This window comes from Cherax quadricarinatus, chromosome 22 (assembly GCF_038502225.1).
Source record: "Cherax quadricarinatus isolate ZL_2023a chromosome 22, ASM3850222v1, whole genome shotgun sequence".
Classification (NCBI taxonomy): Eukaryota; Metazoa; Arthropoda; class Malacostraca; order Decapoda; family Parastacidae; genus Cherax; species Cherax quadricarinatus.
The window spans coordinates 20,026,612-20,044,468 of record NC_091313.1 but is presented as its reverse complement, the minus strand read 5'-3'; the positions used below and the strand labels follow the sequence as shown (position 1 = coordinate 20,044,468).

At 38.4% G+C, this 17,857-nt stretch overlaps 1 protein-coding gene across 1 annotated transcript in view; it reads left to right on the top strand.

The window, feature by feature from the left end:
• Positions 1-17,857, top strand: part of mRpL32 (mitochondrial ribosomal protein L32) — a 42,291-nt gene that overhangs the window by 7,836 nt on the left and 16,598 nt on the right. Inside the window, exons 2-3 of the mRNA XM_053778200.2 lie at positions 12,147-12,398; positions 12,870-13,012. Of these exons, the coding sequence (XP_053634175.1) occupies positions 12,147-12,398; positions 12,870-13,012 (395 nt within the window). The remainder of the gene's footprint in view (positions 1-12,146; positions 12,399-12,869; positions 13,013-17,857) is intronic.

Here is a 17,857-nt window from a genome sequence, read left to right as displayed (position 1 = left end):
GAGGATTTGGAATCTATGGTTATGTTCACTGCATACAGGATAACCTTAAAAACCATGATGACTAAACCTTGGGATCTCGGGTTTAGAGCAGAATGATGTTAAGATAAGCACACAAGTTAACTTGATCGTTGTATAACTTATGTTTGTGAAGTGCTGTCACCCTGCACAGTTGCTTTGTGGGAAAAATTTTCTGCTATGTTTTATATATGAAATCATGATCTTTGGTTTAGTCAATTTTATAATCACATATAATGACACCTTTTTCTATGTACCTAATCATGTTATGTAATGATATATGAATTATAATGGATAGTGAGGTATTAGGTTAGGAGTGGGCAATTTTATTGTGTGATGCCCTTAATGGGGTTTCTATGAGATTGTAAACTGGTTTTGTTCAATGGTGTTATTGGGGAAAAAACAAGGATGGAACATGTACGAACTTGTATGTCAATATTTTTAATTATGACTACTGTATGTGCATGAGGAATTTTTATTCCCATGATAATGCTCAGTATAATAACATTGATAATAGGGAAAAGGGGGGGGGGGGGTAGTATGTGCCGGCACGAAGTAAGTGCGGCGAGTCTTTAGACAATGAGAATTATAATTATATGCTAATTATTTGTTTATATATTATCTTTTAGACTGTTTATATATAAAAAAAAAAAAAAAAAAAAAAAAATCAGCAATGATGTACTAGTGTTTCAAATAGGGAGATAAGGTTTTTTATGTCCTGTAACTAGACAGTTTTGATACCTTATGTTAGGATTTTGTTAGTTGTATGGGTTGTACTTGCGTATATAATGTTATGTCTTTTACTTGAGGGTGTTTCCTGCCCAGTGTTTATGTGAGGAGTTTCATTGTGAGATGTATCAATGTAATGTTTATTGTAGGCTTAGGTTTGCATAATGTTAAAATTAATGTTCTGTATAATTTTAATTTTTGTATGTTAAATAATATTTATTGTGCACTTTGTGCAAGGGGTCTAATTGTACAGAGTTGTGGGGGATTTATGTGGACACAGACATAAAATTTTTGAGTTTTTGGTTTTTGCTAATTTTTTTTTGTTCGGTGCTGGAGCTCTCTCGCTCTTTATTATGTTAAGAGATTCCTGCTATTTGCGGGAAGTATTATGTGGTATGTCTTTGCAATTTTATTGTAGGGTTAGGTTAGCCTTTGTTTAATTATTGTAATGTATAATTTTATCCTTCGTATGCTGCATCATATCATCTGTGTACTTTGTGCAAGGAGGTTTTACTGTACTGTATAATAGGCATGATTTGTAGGTTTAGAATTTGTTGATGTTTTTTCTGAGCAGGTGTTATCCTGTTCGTTTCATTGTTCGGTGATGGTATATCCTTTAATACAATATGAATGTAACACTTGTGGTATGCTATGGGGTTAATGGTAGGTCATTGTATTTTCAAACGGTTAATAATTGTGTTCTTTTATTTATTTATATCTTGTACTGTGTCCTTTTAAATAAAATATAAAAAAAAAAAAAAAACTGCACCCTTGGGTTTTTTTTTGTTTTTTTTAAACTTTTGCTGGTGTCTTTCACCAAGGTAACCTAATCCAAAGAAGGAAACACATTTATAATGGCTCATTCAACACTTGTCTTGCCAAAATGCATACAAGCTGCAACATCCACACAAAATGATTATATTAAGGACTATACAGTATTACAGTGGACCCTCGACTAACGCTATTAATCCGTTCCTGAGAGCTCATCGTTAGTCAAAATAATCGTTAGTAAAGTTAATTTTCCCCATAAGAAATAATGGAAATCAAATTAATCCATGCAAGACACCCAAAAGTATTGAAAAAAAAAAAAATTTAACACGTGAAATATTAATTTTAATACACACAAACTGAAGAAGACGTGCACAGTTACATGACACTTACCTTTATTGAAGATCTGGTGATGATTGATGGGATGGGAAGAGGGGAGTGTGTTGATAGTCTTAGTGTTTAGAAGGGGAATCCCCTTCCATTAGGACTTGAGGTGGCAAGTCCTTTTTCAGGGTTACTTCCCTTCTTTTAATGCCACTAGGACCAGCTTGAGAGTCACTGGACCTCTGTCGCACAACATATCTGCCCATAGAGGCCTGTACCTCCCGTTCCTTTATGACATTCCTAAAGTGTTTCACAACATTGTCAGTGTCACCATTAAACACTTGTTCAGGTTTCAGTCCTTCACTGTCTATGTACTCCTTGAATTCCTGCACATATTTTTCAGCTGCTTTTTGGTCCAAACTGGCAGCCTCACCATGCCTTATCACACTGTATGCCACTACGATTCTTAAATCTCTCAAACCAACCTTTGCTGGCCTTAAATTCACTCGCATCACCACTAGTTGCTGGCATTTTTCTAATTAAATCGTCATGCAACTTCCTAGCCTTTTCACATATGATCGCTTGAGAGATGCTATCTCCTGCTATCTGTTTTTTGTTTATCCATACCAATAACAGTCTCTCAACATCTTCTATCACTTGCGATCTCAGTTTCGAAAACATAGTTGCACCTTTGGCAAGAACAGCTTCCTTGATTGCCGTTTTCTTGGCCACAATAGTAGCGATGGTTGATTGGGGTTTAGTGTACAGCCTGGCCAGCTCAGAGACATGCACTCCACTTTCATACTTAGCAATGATCTCTTTCTTCATATCCATAGTAATTCTCACCCTTTTTGCTGTAGGGTTGGCACTTGAAGCTTTCTTGGGGCCCATGGTGACTTATTTTGCAGGTGCAATCACTAAAAAGGCTGTGATAATATGAAATGTTCCGATTGTATGCTTGGAAGCGACCGCGGTGGCTGGCTGGCTTGTTAACACTGGCCAGAAGTGGACGCGTCTCAGACGGAACGAATAGTGTTGGTCGAGTTTTTTAGCGCTAATCGAGGCAAAATTTTTGCGATAAAATGTATCGCTAGTCAGATTTATCGTTAATCGATGCCATCGCTGGTCGAGGGTCCACTGTATTGTCATACAGTGGTGGCGATTTCAAAATTATTTTATCCTTAACCTTTTCATTGTCCAGACCACCAAAATTAGTATTGCTCATTATCCACATATACAAAAAATGTAAAAGAATAGAATCTTCTGAAGGTAATGACCCCAAATGTGCAAAATTTGACAGAAAACTTACAGAATTATGCAGGTGCAAAGTTATGGTCTGGGCACAATTCGTGTATTGGTGATTTTTGCCCACTATGTCTTATTTTAAGCCAGTTGCATTGCTCCATTCAACCAAATTCTTAGCTATTTTGCTATTATGGCTTCTGTTCTGTTGATTGAGCACAAGCAACTGCCCAGTCAACTATTAGAACTACCCAGAAGTCAGTAATTTGGCCAACATTAAAAAAATTTCAGTTTAAAAATAGAATCCAAAATAAACAATGTAGACAGCCTGGGCACTAAAACATTTCCTTTATTCATTAATCATGTCCTCAGGCCTTTCCTAAACAGTAGGGCCCCATTTATATGGCAGGTTAGGTTCCAGGTTACCACCGTAAAGCAGAAATCGCTGTAAAGTGGAACACCTTTTTTTTTCCCACTTAGAAATGTATAGAAATACTAGATAACAAGTTTACACTAACATATATTAAGTTAGCAATAGAACTTGGCATTAAAAAACAATAAAAAAGTAAAATGCACATATAGTACACTCATTACTTACCTTAACCCTTTGACTGTCACAACCCCTTTTCTGAAACTCATTCTATGTTGCAAAATTTTTGGAAAAAAAAAAATTTTTTCTTATGAAATGATAGAGAATCTTTTCCCGATGGTAATGACACCAAAAGTATGAAATTTGGTCGAAAACTCACGAAATTACACTCCCGCGAAGTTAGTGATCTCGGCGACATATACGCATCGTCGATTTTGCTGACTTTAAGCCCTATTTTTGGCCAGTTCCATTGTTCCAGTTGACCAAACTCATAGCTATTTCTTTAGAACTCCATTTTTTCTATCAGTTGAGTACAAGAAACCGCCCATTTACCGATTTGAACTACCCAATAAAGTGGTCAGAAATTGGCAATTTGGCCAATTTCACGCAAATTAAAAAAGATGCCAATTTCAAAATAGGGTCCGGAATAAACAATGTAGTTATTCTTGGCACTAAAATAACATATCCTCTGTTCATTAGTCACATCTCTAGGCCCCTCTTGCATTACTATTGCTTTCTATTTTGATTTTTTATTCATACAAAAAATACAAAATTTACTGTTATGCAGACTACTGCATTATTGTAAAAATGGTATAAATAATATCAGTCCACTAGTGAAAGAATGTTACTCCCCAGTTGACGTGTATTACACGTGTGGTGTGATTTCCTTACTCCTGAACATTGGTAAAAATCGAACATTTCCGCTACTTTGAGCTCAATTGCAAGATCGTTTTCATCGTGAAACTAATAAAAATCGTCTCTATTTCTGTAATATGTTTTCCATTTTATCACATGAGACTATGAAAACAAGAATACAACGATAAACACTATATGAAAATACGTACACCTCAAACTCAGCATTTTAATCCAAAAAAACGGTTATTTTTTTTCTCATTATGCACTGCTTGCTGCAGGATTTTTTTTCTGTGGTGCACACTAACCACACAGACCCATTCTCTCGCATGTGCACCTACCAGCTTTCTCCTGCTTGATTTGAAGCCGCTAGAATTTATGCGTATTAATGCGTCCAAAACACTGGCTCGTAAGTCGTATATATACGACCAAAACAGTCAAAGGGTTAAAATATTTGTAGTCTTAATGTAGGGTCAGAGGTTAGTAAACAAGACAGAATGAATAAATGAGAGTGAGTGAGTACATAAGAGAGGACAGGCTCAGAGTTATGTAAACACACCAGGCAAATGCAAGTTTTGTAAACAAACCAGGCGAACACATCTGGTTTGTGTAAAAGTTACATTGTGTACAAGTTGTCTCTCTGTTGATACGGTAGAATAAGATTTTGGAAAGTAAAGGCAAGTTTGATATTGGCTTTGAAAGTTCCTGAACCTGTACTCCCTGGAATGAAGGCGGGAGAGATACACGATTACATTCACCTGGAAAATCCTAGAGGGACTAGTACCAAACTTGCACACGAAAATCACTTGCTACGAAAGAAAGGCTCGCCAGACGATGCAACATCCCCCCAATGAAAAGCAGGGGTGTCACTAGCACGTTAAGAGACAACACAATAAGTGTCAGGGGCCCAAGACTGTTCAACTGCCTCCCAGCATACATAAGGGGGATAACCAATAGACCCCTGGCTGTCTTCAAGCAGGCACTGGACAAGCACCTAAAGTCGGTACCTGACCAGCCGGGCTGTGGTTCGTGCGTTGGATTGCGTGCAGCCAGCAGTAACAGCCTGGTTGATCAGGCCCTGATCCACCATGAGGCCTGATCACAGACCGGGCCACGGGGGCATTGATCCCCAGAACTCTCTCCAGGTAAACTCCAGGTATAGTTAACATCTGTTGGGTCACTACCTTTGTGTATTGGTGCGACCCTTGCTGTTTCGAGGGATGTCGGGAAAGTGTTGGTTTCTAATGATTTGTTAGAGAGTAATGTGGTGAGTGAAAGGACATGAACCGCACGTTTGAAGAATAGTAGTGGGACGAGCTATATTTCCTGATTTATTTTTTAGAGTTATTAATCATGGCGACTTCAGTGGGCTCTGTTGTGGCAAGATAGAGGGATGTTGGGGAGTTTCCATCTAGATAATGATTGTCTCGGGCATTGGTATTTGGAATTTTACTGGCGAGACTTGATCCTGTAAATGTGAATAAGTCATTTATTTTGTTAGCTGTATCAGTAGGTTGGAGTTGCAGTTTGTTCAGTTTAGTTAGTACAATATTACTAGCTTTGTTAAGTTTGTGGGTGCCCAGGATCTGAGAGTCTTCCAGGTCTTCATCTCCTCTTGCTTCAGTGAATCTGTTAGAATAGTACAGTTGCTTGGACTTTCTAATTAGTTTGGTGACGTATAGTGTTTAATAAATTCTTTAGTTATTAAGACCCTTCTATATTGTTTTTCATATTGATGTTTCTTATCAATGGATCTTAAAATGCTGTTAGTAAGCCATGGGCAACTTTGTCTTTTACTAGTGATCTGTTTAGGTTTTATAGGACAGTGTTTGTTATACAGTGGACCCTTGAATTTCGTGATTAATCAGTTCCAGAGAGTCTGCTGAAATTCAAAATTCACAATTTTCCCCATAAGAAATAATGTAAATCAAATTAATCTGTTCCAGACATCTAAAAGTATTAAAAAATATATTTTTTTTTTACATTAAATGTACATTTATCTACACAGAAAACAATGAGACATGAATGAAACAATAATAACTTGACACTTAACTTTATTGAAGAGTTGTTGATGTGTGGAAGACAGGACGGGGGGAGAGGATGGAAGAGTTACTATTGTTTGGAAGGGGAATCCCATTCCATAAAGACTTAACCCCCTTCAGGTACCAAGTCCTTTTCCAGGGTTACTTTCCTTCTTTGTTTTTTAATGCCACTAGTACCAGCTTGAGTCACTGGACCCCTGTGGCTCAAAAAATTTTTCTTGAAAGGTCTGTTTCTGGCATTTCTTTAAAATTTGCCTAAACTGAGACAAGACATCGTCATTAAACATGTCGCATACACAGCCTGCAACAGCTTTGTCAGGGTGAGGTTCCTCCACAAATCTTTCCATCCTAGTCCACATTGCACACATCTCCTTAATCTCTGAAGAAAGCAACTTCTTCCCTCTCTCTTCCTCCTCCTCTGAAGCAGTTTCCTGAGCTGTGGTCTGTTGCTGTTGCAGATTAAGGTCTAGCAGCTCTTCAGTGGTTAACTCTTGTGGTCCTCCACAAACTCTTCCACATCCTCGCCAGTAACCTCCAACCCCAATGACTTCCCCAGTGCCACACTAGATTCCACAACTGGCATAGGGTTGTCAGGGTCAGCCTCAAACCCTTCAAAATCTTTGTGAAGGACACATTCTGGCCACAATTTTCTCCAAGCAGAGTTCAATGTCCTGGAAGTCACTCCCTGTTAATCCTTACCTATAAGGTTTATGCAATGGAGGATATTGAAGTGATCTTTCCAGAACTCTCTTAGGGTCAATTCAGAGTCCGAGGTTATGTTCAAGCACCTTTGAAACATTGCTTTGGTATAGAGTTTTTGAAGTTTGAAATGATCTGCTGGTCCATGGGCTGGAGGAGAGGAGTGGTATTAGGGGGCAAGAACTCACCATGATGAAATTAAACTCCTTCACCATTTGCTCTTCCAAGTCTGGAGGATGAGCAGGAGCAATGTCCATTACCAGGAGGCGTTTCATACGACCGCCGATTTCTAAGCCAAATAACAAAAATTGAGCCAATATTTTGACGAAAAAAGTCTCCGATTTCCAAAATTCACAATATTCAAGGGGGATGAAATTCAAGGGTCCACTGTATAGTCTGTGTATTTTGTTTAGAAATACAGTGGACCCCCCTCGCCTTACGATATTAATCCGTTCCTGAGAGCTCAGGATAAATACTATATGAAAATACACTTCAAAGTCGGCGTTTTAATCCAAACAAACGGTTATTTTTTTTTTTTCTCATTAGGCACTGCGTGCTGCAGTATTTTTTTTTTTTTGGGGTGCATACTGACCACACAGACCCATTCTCTCACATGTGGGCCTACCAGCTTTCTCCTGCTTGATTTGAAGCCACTAGAATTTATGCATATTAATACGTCCGAAACACTGGCTCGTAAGACGTATATATACAGTGGACCCCCGGTTAACGAACTTTTTTCATTCCAGTAGTATGTTCAGGTGCCAGTACTGACCGAATTTTTTCCCATAAGGAATATTGTGAAGTAGATTAGTCCATTTCAGACCCCCAAACATACACGTACAAACGCACTTACATAAATACACTTACATAATTGGTCGCATTTGGAGGTGATCGCTAAGCGGGGGTCCACTGTACAACCAAAACAGCCAAAGGGTTAAAATCTTGCATTTCTACTCTTTAACCCCTTTCATGGTCCGTGCCATAGATCTACGGCTTTACGTTGAGGGTCCAAACCGTAGATATACGTCATGAGCTCAGCTCACTCTGATGAGCTGTGAGCGGTAAATTTGGGCCTAGATATGAGAGAGTACATCTGTGTGGTATGTGTGCACCACATAAAACAAATCCTGCAGCACCCAGGGCATAATGAGAGAAAAAAAACTGAGACCGTAATTTTTCATTAAATCAGCGACTTTGCAGTGTTTTATCGTATGTTTTTTTTATAGTTGTATTTGCAATTTTTTGGTCTCATTTGATAGAATGGAAAACATATTACAGAAATAGAGATGATTTTTATTGGTTTTAGTACTGGAAATGGCTTGAAACTGAGCTCAAATTAGCGGAAATGTTAAATTTTTGCCGATGTTCAAGAGTAAACAAATGACCTCACACATCCAATACACGCCAGCTGGTGGGTCTAATATATGTTCACAAATGTGGTCATATTATTTATAAAATTATTACAATATTGCATAACAGTAAATCTTCAATTTTTTGGTTTGATAAAAATTCATTATGGGAATCAAAAATCAAAATGGAATTCATTTGTAAAGCCTGAAAACGTAACTGATGAACAGAGGAAGTGTTAGTTTCGTGCCAGGAATGCCTACATTATTTATTCTGGACCCTATTTTGAAACTGGAATATTTTGAACTTTGCATTAAATTGGCTAAATTACCAATTTCCGATCACTTTATCTTGTTGAAGCAGTAGACTTGGTGATTTTTTGTGCTCAATCGATAGAATAGAAGTAATATTAGTGAAATAGCTAAGAATCTGGTTGGCTGGAATAATGTAATTGGCCTAAAATGGGAGTCAAAGTCGGCAAAATCGCTGATGCATAAATATCGCTGACACATCAAAATTCTTTAGAGCATAATTTCGTCAATTTTCCATCAAATTTCGTACTTTTTGTTTTATTACCTACAAAAAAAGATTCTCTTCCATTTCAAAAGAAAAAAATAACAAAATTATTTTTTGAAAAATTCTTGGACACTGGTACACACTTTGAAGTTTGGCCTCTGGACCCTGAAAGGGTTAAACTGCATCTGCCACTTCTCAGACATCAACCTATCCAGATCATCCTGTAGCACTCTGGTGTACTCCTCTGGAAATATTTGATGGCTTATGTTAAAAGCAGGTGGGGATATAGTTTTGGAGTGGTTGGTGCAATTATTTAATAAATGTATGGAAGAGGGTAAGGTACCTAGGGATTGGCAGAGAGCATGCATAGTTCCTTTGTATAAAGGCAAAGGGGATAAAAGAGAGTGCAAAAATTATAGGGGGATAAGTCTGCTGAGTATACCTGGTAAAGTGTATGGTAGAGTTATTATTGAAAGAATTAAGAGTAAGACGGAGAATAGGATAGCAGATGAACAAGGAGGCTTTAGGAAAGGTAGGGGGTGTGTGGACCAGGTGTTTACAGTGAAACATATAAGTGAACAGTATTTAGATAAGGCTAAAGAGGTCTTTGTGGCATTTATGGATTTGGAAAAGGCATATGACAGGGTGGATAGGGGGGCAATGTGGCAGATGTTGCAGGAGGTAGGTTACTGAAAGCAGTGAAGAGTTTTTACGAGGATAGTGAGGCTCAAGTTAGGGTATGTAGGAAAGAGGGAAATTATTTCCCAGTAAAAGTAGGCCTTAGACAAGGATGTGTGATGTCACCGTGGTTGTTTAATATATTTATAGATGGGGTTGTAAGAGAAGTAAATGCGAGGGTCTTGACAAGAGGCGTGGAGTTAAAAGATAAAGAATCACACACAAAGTGGGAGTTGTCACAGCTGCTCTTTGCTGATGACACTGTGCTCTTGGGAGATTCTGAAGAGAAGTTGCAGAGATTGGTGGATGAATTTGGTAGGGTGTGCAAAAGAAGAAAATTAAAGGTGAATACAGGAAAGAGTAAGGTTATGAGGATAACAAAAAGATTAGGTGATGAAAGATTGAATATCAGATTGGAGGGAGAGAGTATGGAGGAGGTGAATGTATTCAGATATTTGGGAGTGGACGTGTCAGCGGATGGGTCTATGAAAGATGAGGTGAATCATAGAATTGATGAGGGAAAAAGAGTGAGTGGTGCACTTAGGAGTCTGTGGAGACAAAGAACTTTGTCCTTGGAGGCAAAGAAGGGAATGTATGAGAGTATAGTTTTACCAATGCTCTTATATGGGTGTGAAGCATGGGTGATGAATGTTGCAGCGAGGAGAAGGCTGGAGGCAGTGGAGATGTCATGTCTGAGGGCAATGTGTGGTGTGAATATAATGCAGAGAATTCGTAGTTTGGAAGTTAGGAGGAGGTGCGGGATTACCAAAACTGTTGTCCAGAGGGCTGAGGAAGGGTTGTTGAGGTGGTTCGGACATGTAGAGAGAATGGAGCGAAACAGAATGACTTCAAGAGTGTATCAGTCTGTAGTGGAAGGAAGGCGGGGTAGGGGTCGGCCTAGGAAAGGTTGGAGAGAGGGGGTAAAGGAGGTTTTGTGTGCGAGGGGCTTGGACTTCCAGCAGGTATGCATGAGCGTGTTTGATAGGAGTGAATGGAGACAAATGGTTTTTAATACTTGACGTGCTGTTGGAGTGTGAGCAAAGTAACATTTATGAAGGGGTTCAGGGAAAGAGGCAGGCCGGACTTGAGTCCTGGAGATGGGAAGTACAGTGCCTGCACTCTGAAGGAGGGGTGTTAATGTTGCAGTTTAACTGTAGTGTAAAGCACCCTTCTGGCAAGACAGTGATGGAGTGAATGATGGTGAAAGTTTTTCTTTTTCGGGCCACCCTGCCTTGGTGGGAATCGGCCAGTGTGATAATAAAAAAAAAAAAATCTTCGTCCTTAACCCTTTGACTGTTTTGGTTGTATATATACGTCTTACGAGGTACCGTGTTTGACGTCTATATACTCATAAATTCTAGTGGCTTCAAATCAAGCAGGAGAAAGCTGGTAGGCCCACTTATGAGAAAATAGGTCTGTGTGGTCAGTGTGCACCATATAAAAAAATCCTGGAGCATGCAGTGCATAATGAGAAAAAAAAACTCCGACCGTTTTTTTTTTTTTTTTTTTTTTATTAAAATGCCGACTTTGTGGTCTATTTTTGTATAGTATTTATCGTTCTATTCTCGTTTTTTTGGTCTCATTTGATAGAATGGAAAACATATTATAGAAATAGAGGTGATTTTGATTGGTTTTACTATAAAAAAGAATCTGGAAATGGACCTCAAATTAGGGAAAATGTTTGAGTTTTGCCGATGTTCAAAAGTAAACAAATGATGTCATTGTCCAGTAAATGTCCAACTAGCCATTCTAATATGCAGTCATAAATGGGTTGACATTATTTGTACAATTATTACAATATTGCAGTGGTCTGCATAACAGTAAATCTTCTATTTTTTGTTTGAATACAAATTCAATGTAGAAAGCAAGAGTAATATCAGAGGGGCCTGGAGATGTGACTGATGAACAAAGAAAATGTTATTTTAGAGCCAGGAATGTCTGCATTGTTCATTCTGGACCTTATTTTGAAATTGTCATATTTTTTAATTTGCGTGAAATTGGCCAAATTGCAAATTTCTGACCACGTTATTGGGTAGTTGAGATCGGTAAATGGGCAGTTTCTTGTACTCAATTGATAGAAATAGCTAAGAGTTTGGTAGACTGGAACAATGGAATTAGCCGAAAATAGGGCTCAAAGTGGGCGAAATCGCCGATTTGTAAATATCACCGAGGTTGCTAACTTTGCAAGAGTGTAATTCCGCCGGTTTTCCATCAAATTTCGTTTTTTTTTATGTCATTACAATCAGGAAAAGATTCTCTATCATTTCATAAGTAATTTTTTTTTTTTAAATTTTATGATGCCAGGAGACACCTCAGGATTGTGGGTTGTGACAGTCAAGGGGTTAATGTAGTCCATGAACAAGAACCCAGTGTTTACCTCTGCAGAATACTTCTTGTAAGGGGGCACTCATTCTAAATTCTCTCCATTTATATTCATATGTGCTTAATAATTAATAAGCCATGACTATTTAAGAGCCTTGATGGTTGCATTTTAGGTACATTATAGTGGTCAAATTTTCATCTATGGTCAGCAGAATGAACTTAATGGTTTTCTCACATTACAGGGCCCCATCCAAGATTTGCATTGGCAATTGATCAAAACTTTTCTCAGCACCCTGTCATACCTGTTCCTCCCAAGAGCACTCTGGAATTTGAGGATGGGATACTCTGGGCAGTACCTAAGCATAGAAGAAGTCGAGAAAGGAGGCTGATAAGAAAGTTTGGGTCAGAGAGTGGTCATAAGAAATTACTGCCAATACTTAAACTTCTGACATGTGATAATTGTGGCAATGTCCATGAGCCTGGTCGATTGTGTCGTAAGTGATGCATCATAATATATTTTGTACTGTGTGTTGCTAGATTAGTATATTTCCTATATTGATTTTGAGGCCTCTTTCTTGTAATATTTTATTCCAATTTGTTTTGCCCTTCTCTCCTCAACACTTGTACCTCTTTTTCTCTACCATCCCTCTCATCTTTGCTGTGCATCACTGAATGACCTACATGGATATATGTAACATTTTCTTTGAATATATATAATACAGTACAGTCTTTAATTCCCCACCACACATGTAGATAGCTGCTCACAGAGGAACAAGTGTGGAATATTGTCTCTGAACTAGTATTTGCTGGTCAGCATAATTTACAGAAAAGGAATTAGGGTAATTACTAATTGTGGCCATCTTTCACCATGGGAAGGTGGGTTAATACACCTTCAAAATATTGCACAGCTTATTGACAAAAAAAATACCCTCTTGTAAAATTTTCTTATTGAGTTATCTTCACAGCTAACTGCTATGCTATGAACAAAGAAGTAACAGAGGCCATGCAAGCAGCCATGAATTCTACTCAAGGGCTCAACCCAATTGAGCATGAAGTCCTGCTAATCTTCAAAGGAGAAAAAGTTAACACAGATGATGGATTTTTTAAGGTGGGTTATATTAATATGCATAGAATGAGTTTAATATTTTTAACAAGGGAACTATTGTATTTGCATATAGTGAGGTCTCCCTAACTTTGTGAGATGCATGGCTGTACCGTGGCATATAAAGCAAAACCAAGTATATCGTGTAAAACATAGGAATTCATTCTGTTTGCCAAAAACTTATGGGCTTATCATACACTTAGCAAATGGTTTTAAACAAAAAGACATGAATTTGGTTCATAAGCAACTGAGATAAAATAAAATCCACAATTTGGTAATAATCCCATTACAACACTAAATCCATAGGGGGATTTTTTTTTTTTTTTTTTTTTTTTTAGCCCCCAAAACTGACCATACCAAATGGATACTACATGGTCATTGCCCAAATGCATTATTTTGGGTATAAGTGAAAAAAATGTTAAATTCAAAATTGTCATAATCCTTTCCTTTTACTCCTTCACTGCCAACCAACCTGATGTATGTGCTTCACTCCACTCCAGCCTATCAGTCTGGATTGAAGCACATGCATGAGGAACCTATGTTTACATATTTCCCTACTATATCCTCCCTGTATTCCTAGTCTCAACTTTGTGTCTGCACAACCCAGCTGATTCTAGCTTGGTATTCATTTTCCTTTGACTTGGAACAAGGCACTGAAATTGACAACCAGCTACGGTGGAACCCCAAGTTTCGGCCGCCCTGAGTATCGGCCACTTCAAGTTTCGACCACTTTTTTTTGGCTAAATTTTGTCCAGAGTTTCAGCCTGTGCCCCGTGTTTCAGCCGGCATACCGGACCTGTCTGCCTGCCCGTGCAGGCATCGTGAGCCAGTCTAGCTTTGTTTATCCTCTAGTGAACATTATCCTGCATGTTCATCCAAACATTTCACAAGAAAGTGGAGGAGGAAGAGAGAGGGGAGAATGTGCCTTCTTCAGTGATTGTAAGATATGTATGATACTAAAGCAGCACAAGTCGATAAAGGCTATAGCACCAGCAAACGATAAAGTGTAGCATTAACAGTGTAGCAAGCAAGTTAAGCAATTAATCAACAGAAAAATGACAGCACGAAACTGAGTCCACCAGTGTTGTTGGAGTTATATAGGGTGACTGACAACACCACTGTCTGCTGCCACCATCACCACTATGTAAGGCTTATCTTTCAGTGGCCCTTATACACCCAACAACAAACACAGCAACACTCATTGGTTAAGGAGAGAGATATGACATATTCATTCTAGAGTATTATATCATGTTTCTGTTATTAATGTTGTTTATTATGTCATATTAGATAAATTGTGCTGGATAAATAAGCCATTGAGTTGATATTAGTGTCATATTGGACTATCTTGTCCTGCCTCCAGACAAACACTCTTGCCTCTCTCATATGCCAGCAAGTCTTCAATAAAGGTAAAACTGATTTAAATGTTCATTTATCCATTAAAATTAGTGCTTTATATATACTATTTCTCATTGTTGTGTGTGTAAAACTATAGCATTTATTCTTTAAAAAATTAATTTTTTGTGAATATTTTTGGGTGGAACAGATTAATTGGATTTACATACATTATTTCTTATGGGTAATATTGCTTCAACTTTAGGCTATTTCGACTTTGGGCCTAGCTCCTGGAATGGATTGCGGCTGAAACTCGGGGTTCCACTGTATATGATTTCACTTAAAATGTGCTCATTGGATTTTCCACTCCAAAATCTGTAAAGTAAAAGGACACAAGTGCAACTAATGTGACATTTTATTGTGGCAACGTTTCTCTCTCCAGGAGAAAAACGTTGCCACAATAAAATGTCACATTAGTTGCATGTGTGTCCTTTTACTCTATATATTGTCGGTAATTCTACGAACATATGTACACTCTAAAATCTGTTATCTTTCTTGTCAGTCTTTTCTATCTGTCAGCCCAGGGGCTAAAAATAAAATCCTTTATGATCCACTAAATTTTGGATAAATTTTTTTTCTGAAATTAGATTATTTTTGTTGGTAATAAGTGAATCGAAATAAAAGTAATACCTACACAATTAAGCTGTCAATTTTGTTGCTTGGTATGGCAACATCAGGTCTGCTGCTTGATACAAAGTAATGTAAATATTGATTTTTCAATGTTTCTAATGCATTCTCTTTTGCTTTTTCACTAATGTTGAGTAAATCTGGCAGTTGTGCACAAAAAATATAGAATGTTTCGTTTATATTTGTTGTATGTAATGTTCTGTTAGATATACAGTGGACCCTTGAGTTTCGTGGGGCCCACGATTCGTGAATTTCGACTTTCAGCAATTTTTTTCGTCAAAATATAGCCTCGCGTTTCGTGATTTGCCTCGCGATTTGTCAGTGGTACGGAACGTGTCCGAGTGGCCTCCCAGCAGCCGTGCGCACACAAAGGCTCCCACACACCATTCAGAGAGTCAGTGTGGCATTGTTTCTGGGCGAGTGACCATCACCCCACACGTTCATACAATACATTTCGTAATAATCCATTCTTTTTGTGCTTGCAACTGCTAAATAAGCCACCATGGGCCCAAAGAAAGCTTCTAGTGCCAGCTCTTAGGTAAAGGTGAGAAACACGATAGAACTAAAGAAAGAAATCACAAAATATGAAAGTGGAGTGCGTGTGGCCGAGCTCAGCAGGATGTAAAGGGAAGCCCCATTCAACAATCACTTCCATCGTGTCGAAGAAAAAAGGAAATAAAGGAAGCTGTTGTTGCAAAAGAGGTAGATTTGCTCACCAAAAAGAGATCACAAATACTCAAAGATGTTGAAAATTTGTTGTTGGTGTGGATCAACCAAGAACAATTAGCAGGAGATAGTGTTATGCAGTCGATAATTTGTGAAAAGGCAAGGCAGTTGCATGCCGATCTCACAAAGAAAATGCCTGGAACGAATGCCTGGGTTAGTGAATTTAAGGCCAGCAAAAACTAGTTTGAGAGATTTAAGAAGTGTAGTGGCATACACAGTGTGGTAAGGCATGGCAAGGCTGCAAGTTCTGACAAATGTGTAGCTGAAAAATTCATGTATGAATTCAAAGTGTACATAGAGGATGAAGGATTCCTTCCCCAACAAGTGTTCAGTTGTGATGAAACGGGGTCTCTTTTGGAAGAAAATGCCAAAAAGGACCTTCATCACACAGGAGGAAAAGGCACTGCCAGGACACAAGCCTATGAAAAACAGGCTAACACTCTTGTTCTGTGGTAATGCTAGTGGGGATTTCAAAGTGAAGCCTTTACTGGTGTATCACTCTGAAAATTCCAGTGTTCAAGAAAAACAGTGTTGCCAAGAGTAAATTGTGTGTGATGTGGAAGGCTAACAGTAAGGAATGGGTCACTAGGTAAATTTTCCTCGATTGGTTCAATGAAGTGTTTGGCCAGAGTGTGAATAAATACCTCCTGGATAATCATTTACCACTCAAGTGCCTCCTGGTAATGCACAATGCTCCTGCTCATCCTCCAGACTTGGATGCCCAAATGGTGGAGGAGTTTAGTTTCATCACAGTGAAGTTCTTGCCCCTAATACCACTCCTCTCATTCAGCCCATGGACCAGCAGGTCATTTTAAACTTCAAAAAACTCTACACCAAAGCAGTGTTTCAGTGGTGCTTTGATGTGACCTCAGACACTGAACTGACTCTAAGAGAGTTCTGGAAAGATCACTTCAATATCCTCACTTGCATAAGCTTTACAGATAAGGCTTGGCAGGGAGTGACCTCCAGGACTTTGAACTCTGCTTGGAGAAAATTGTGGCCAGAATGTGTCCTCGATAAAGATTTTGAAGGGTTTGAGGCTGACCCTGACAACCCTATGCCTATTGTGGATTGTATTGTGTCTTTGGGGAAGTCCATGGGGTTGGATGTGAGTGGCCAGGATGTGGAAGAGTTGGTGGAGGACCACAGTGGAGATCTAACCACTGAAGAGCTGCAAGAGCTTCATCAACAACAGCAACAGACCACAGCTGAGGAAATTGCTTCACAGAAGGAAAAGAGATGGAAGAAGGTGCCTTCTTCAGAGATTAAGGAGATTTGTGCGATGTGGAGTAGGGTGCAAACATTTGTGGAGGAACATCACCCTAGCAAAGCTGTTGCAAGCCATGTCGGCAACATGTACATTGACAATGCCTTATCCCATTTTAGGCAAATTTTAAAGAGACGCCAGAAACAGAGCTGTCTGGAATAATTTTTTGAGCGACAGGGGTCCAGTGACTCTCAAGCTGGTCCTAGTGGCATTAACCCTTTCAGGGTCCAGAGGCCAAATTTCAAAGTGTGCACCAGGGTCCAAGAATTTTCAAAAAATAATTGTTATTTTTTCTTATGAAATGGTAGAGAATCTTTTTCTGAAGGTAATAAAACAAAAAGTACGAAATTTGATGGAAAATTGACGAAACTGTGTGCTCGTGAATTTTGACGTGTCGAGATATTTACGCATCGGCGATTTTGCAGACTTTGACTCCAATTTTAGGCCAATTACATTATCCCAGTCGACCAAATTCTTAGCTATTTCACTAGTATTACTTCTATTCTATCGATTGAGCACAAGAAATTGCCAAGTCAACTGTTTCAACTACAAAATAAAGTGATCGGAAATTGGTAATTTGGCCAATTTAATGCAAAGTTCAAAATATTCCAATTTCAAAATAGGGTCTAGAATAAACAATGCAGGCATTCTTGGCACTAAAGTAACATTTCCTCTGTTCATTAGTTATGTTTTCAGGCTTTACAAATGAATTACATTTTGATTTTTTATTCACATAATAAATTTTTATTCAAACCAAAAAAATAGAAGATTTACTGTTATGCAATATTGTAATAATTGTATAAATAATATCGCCACATTTGTGAATGTATATTAGACCC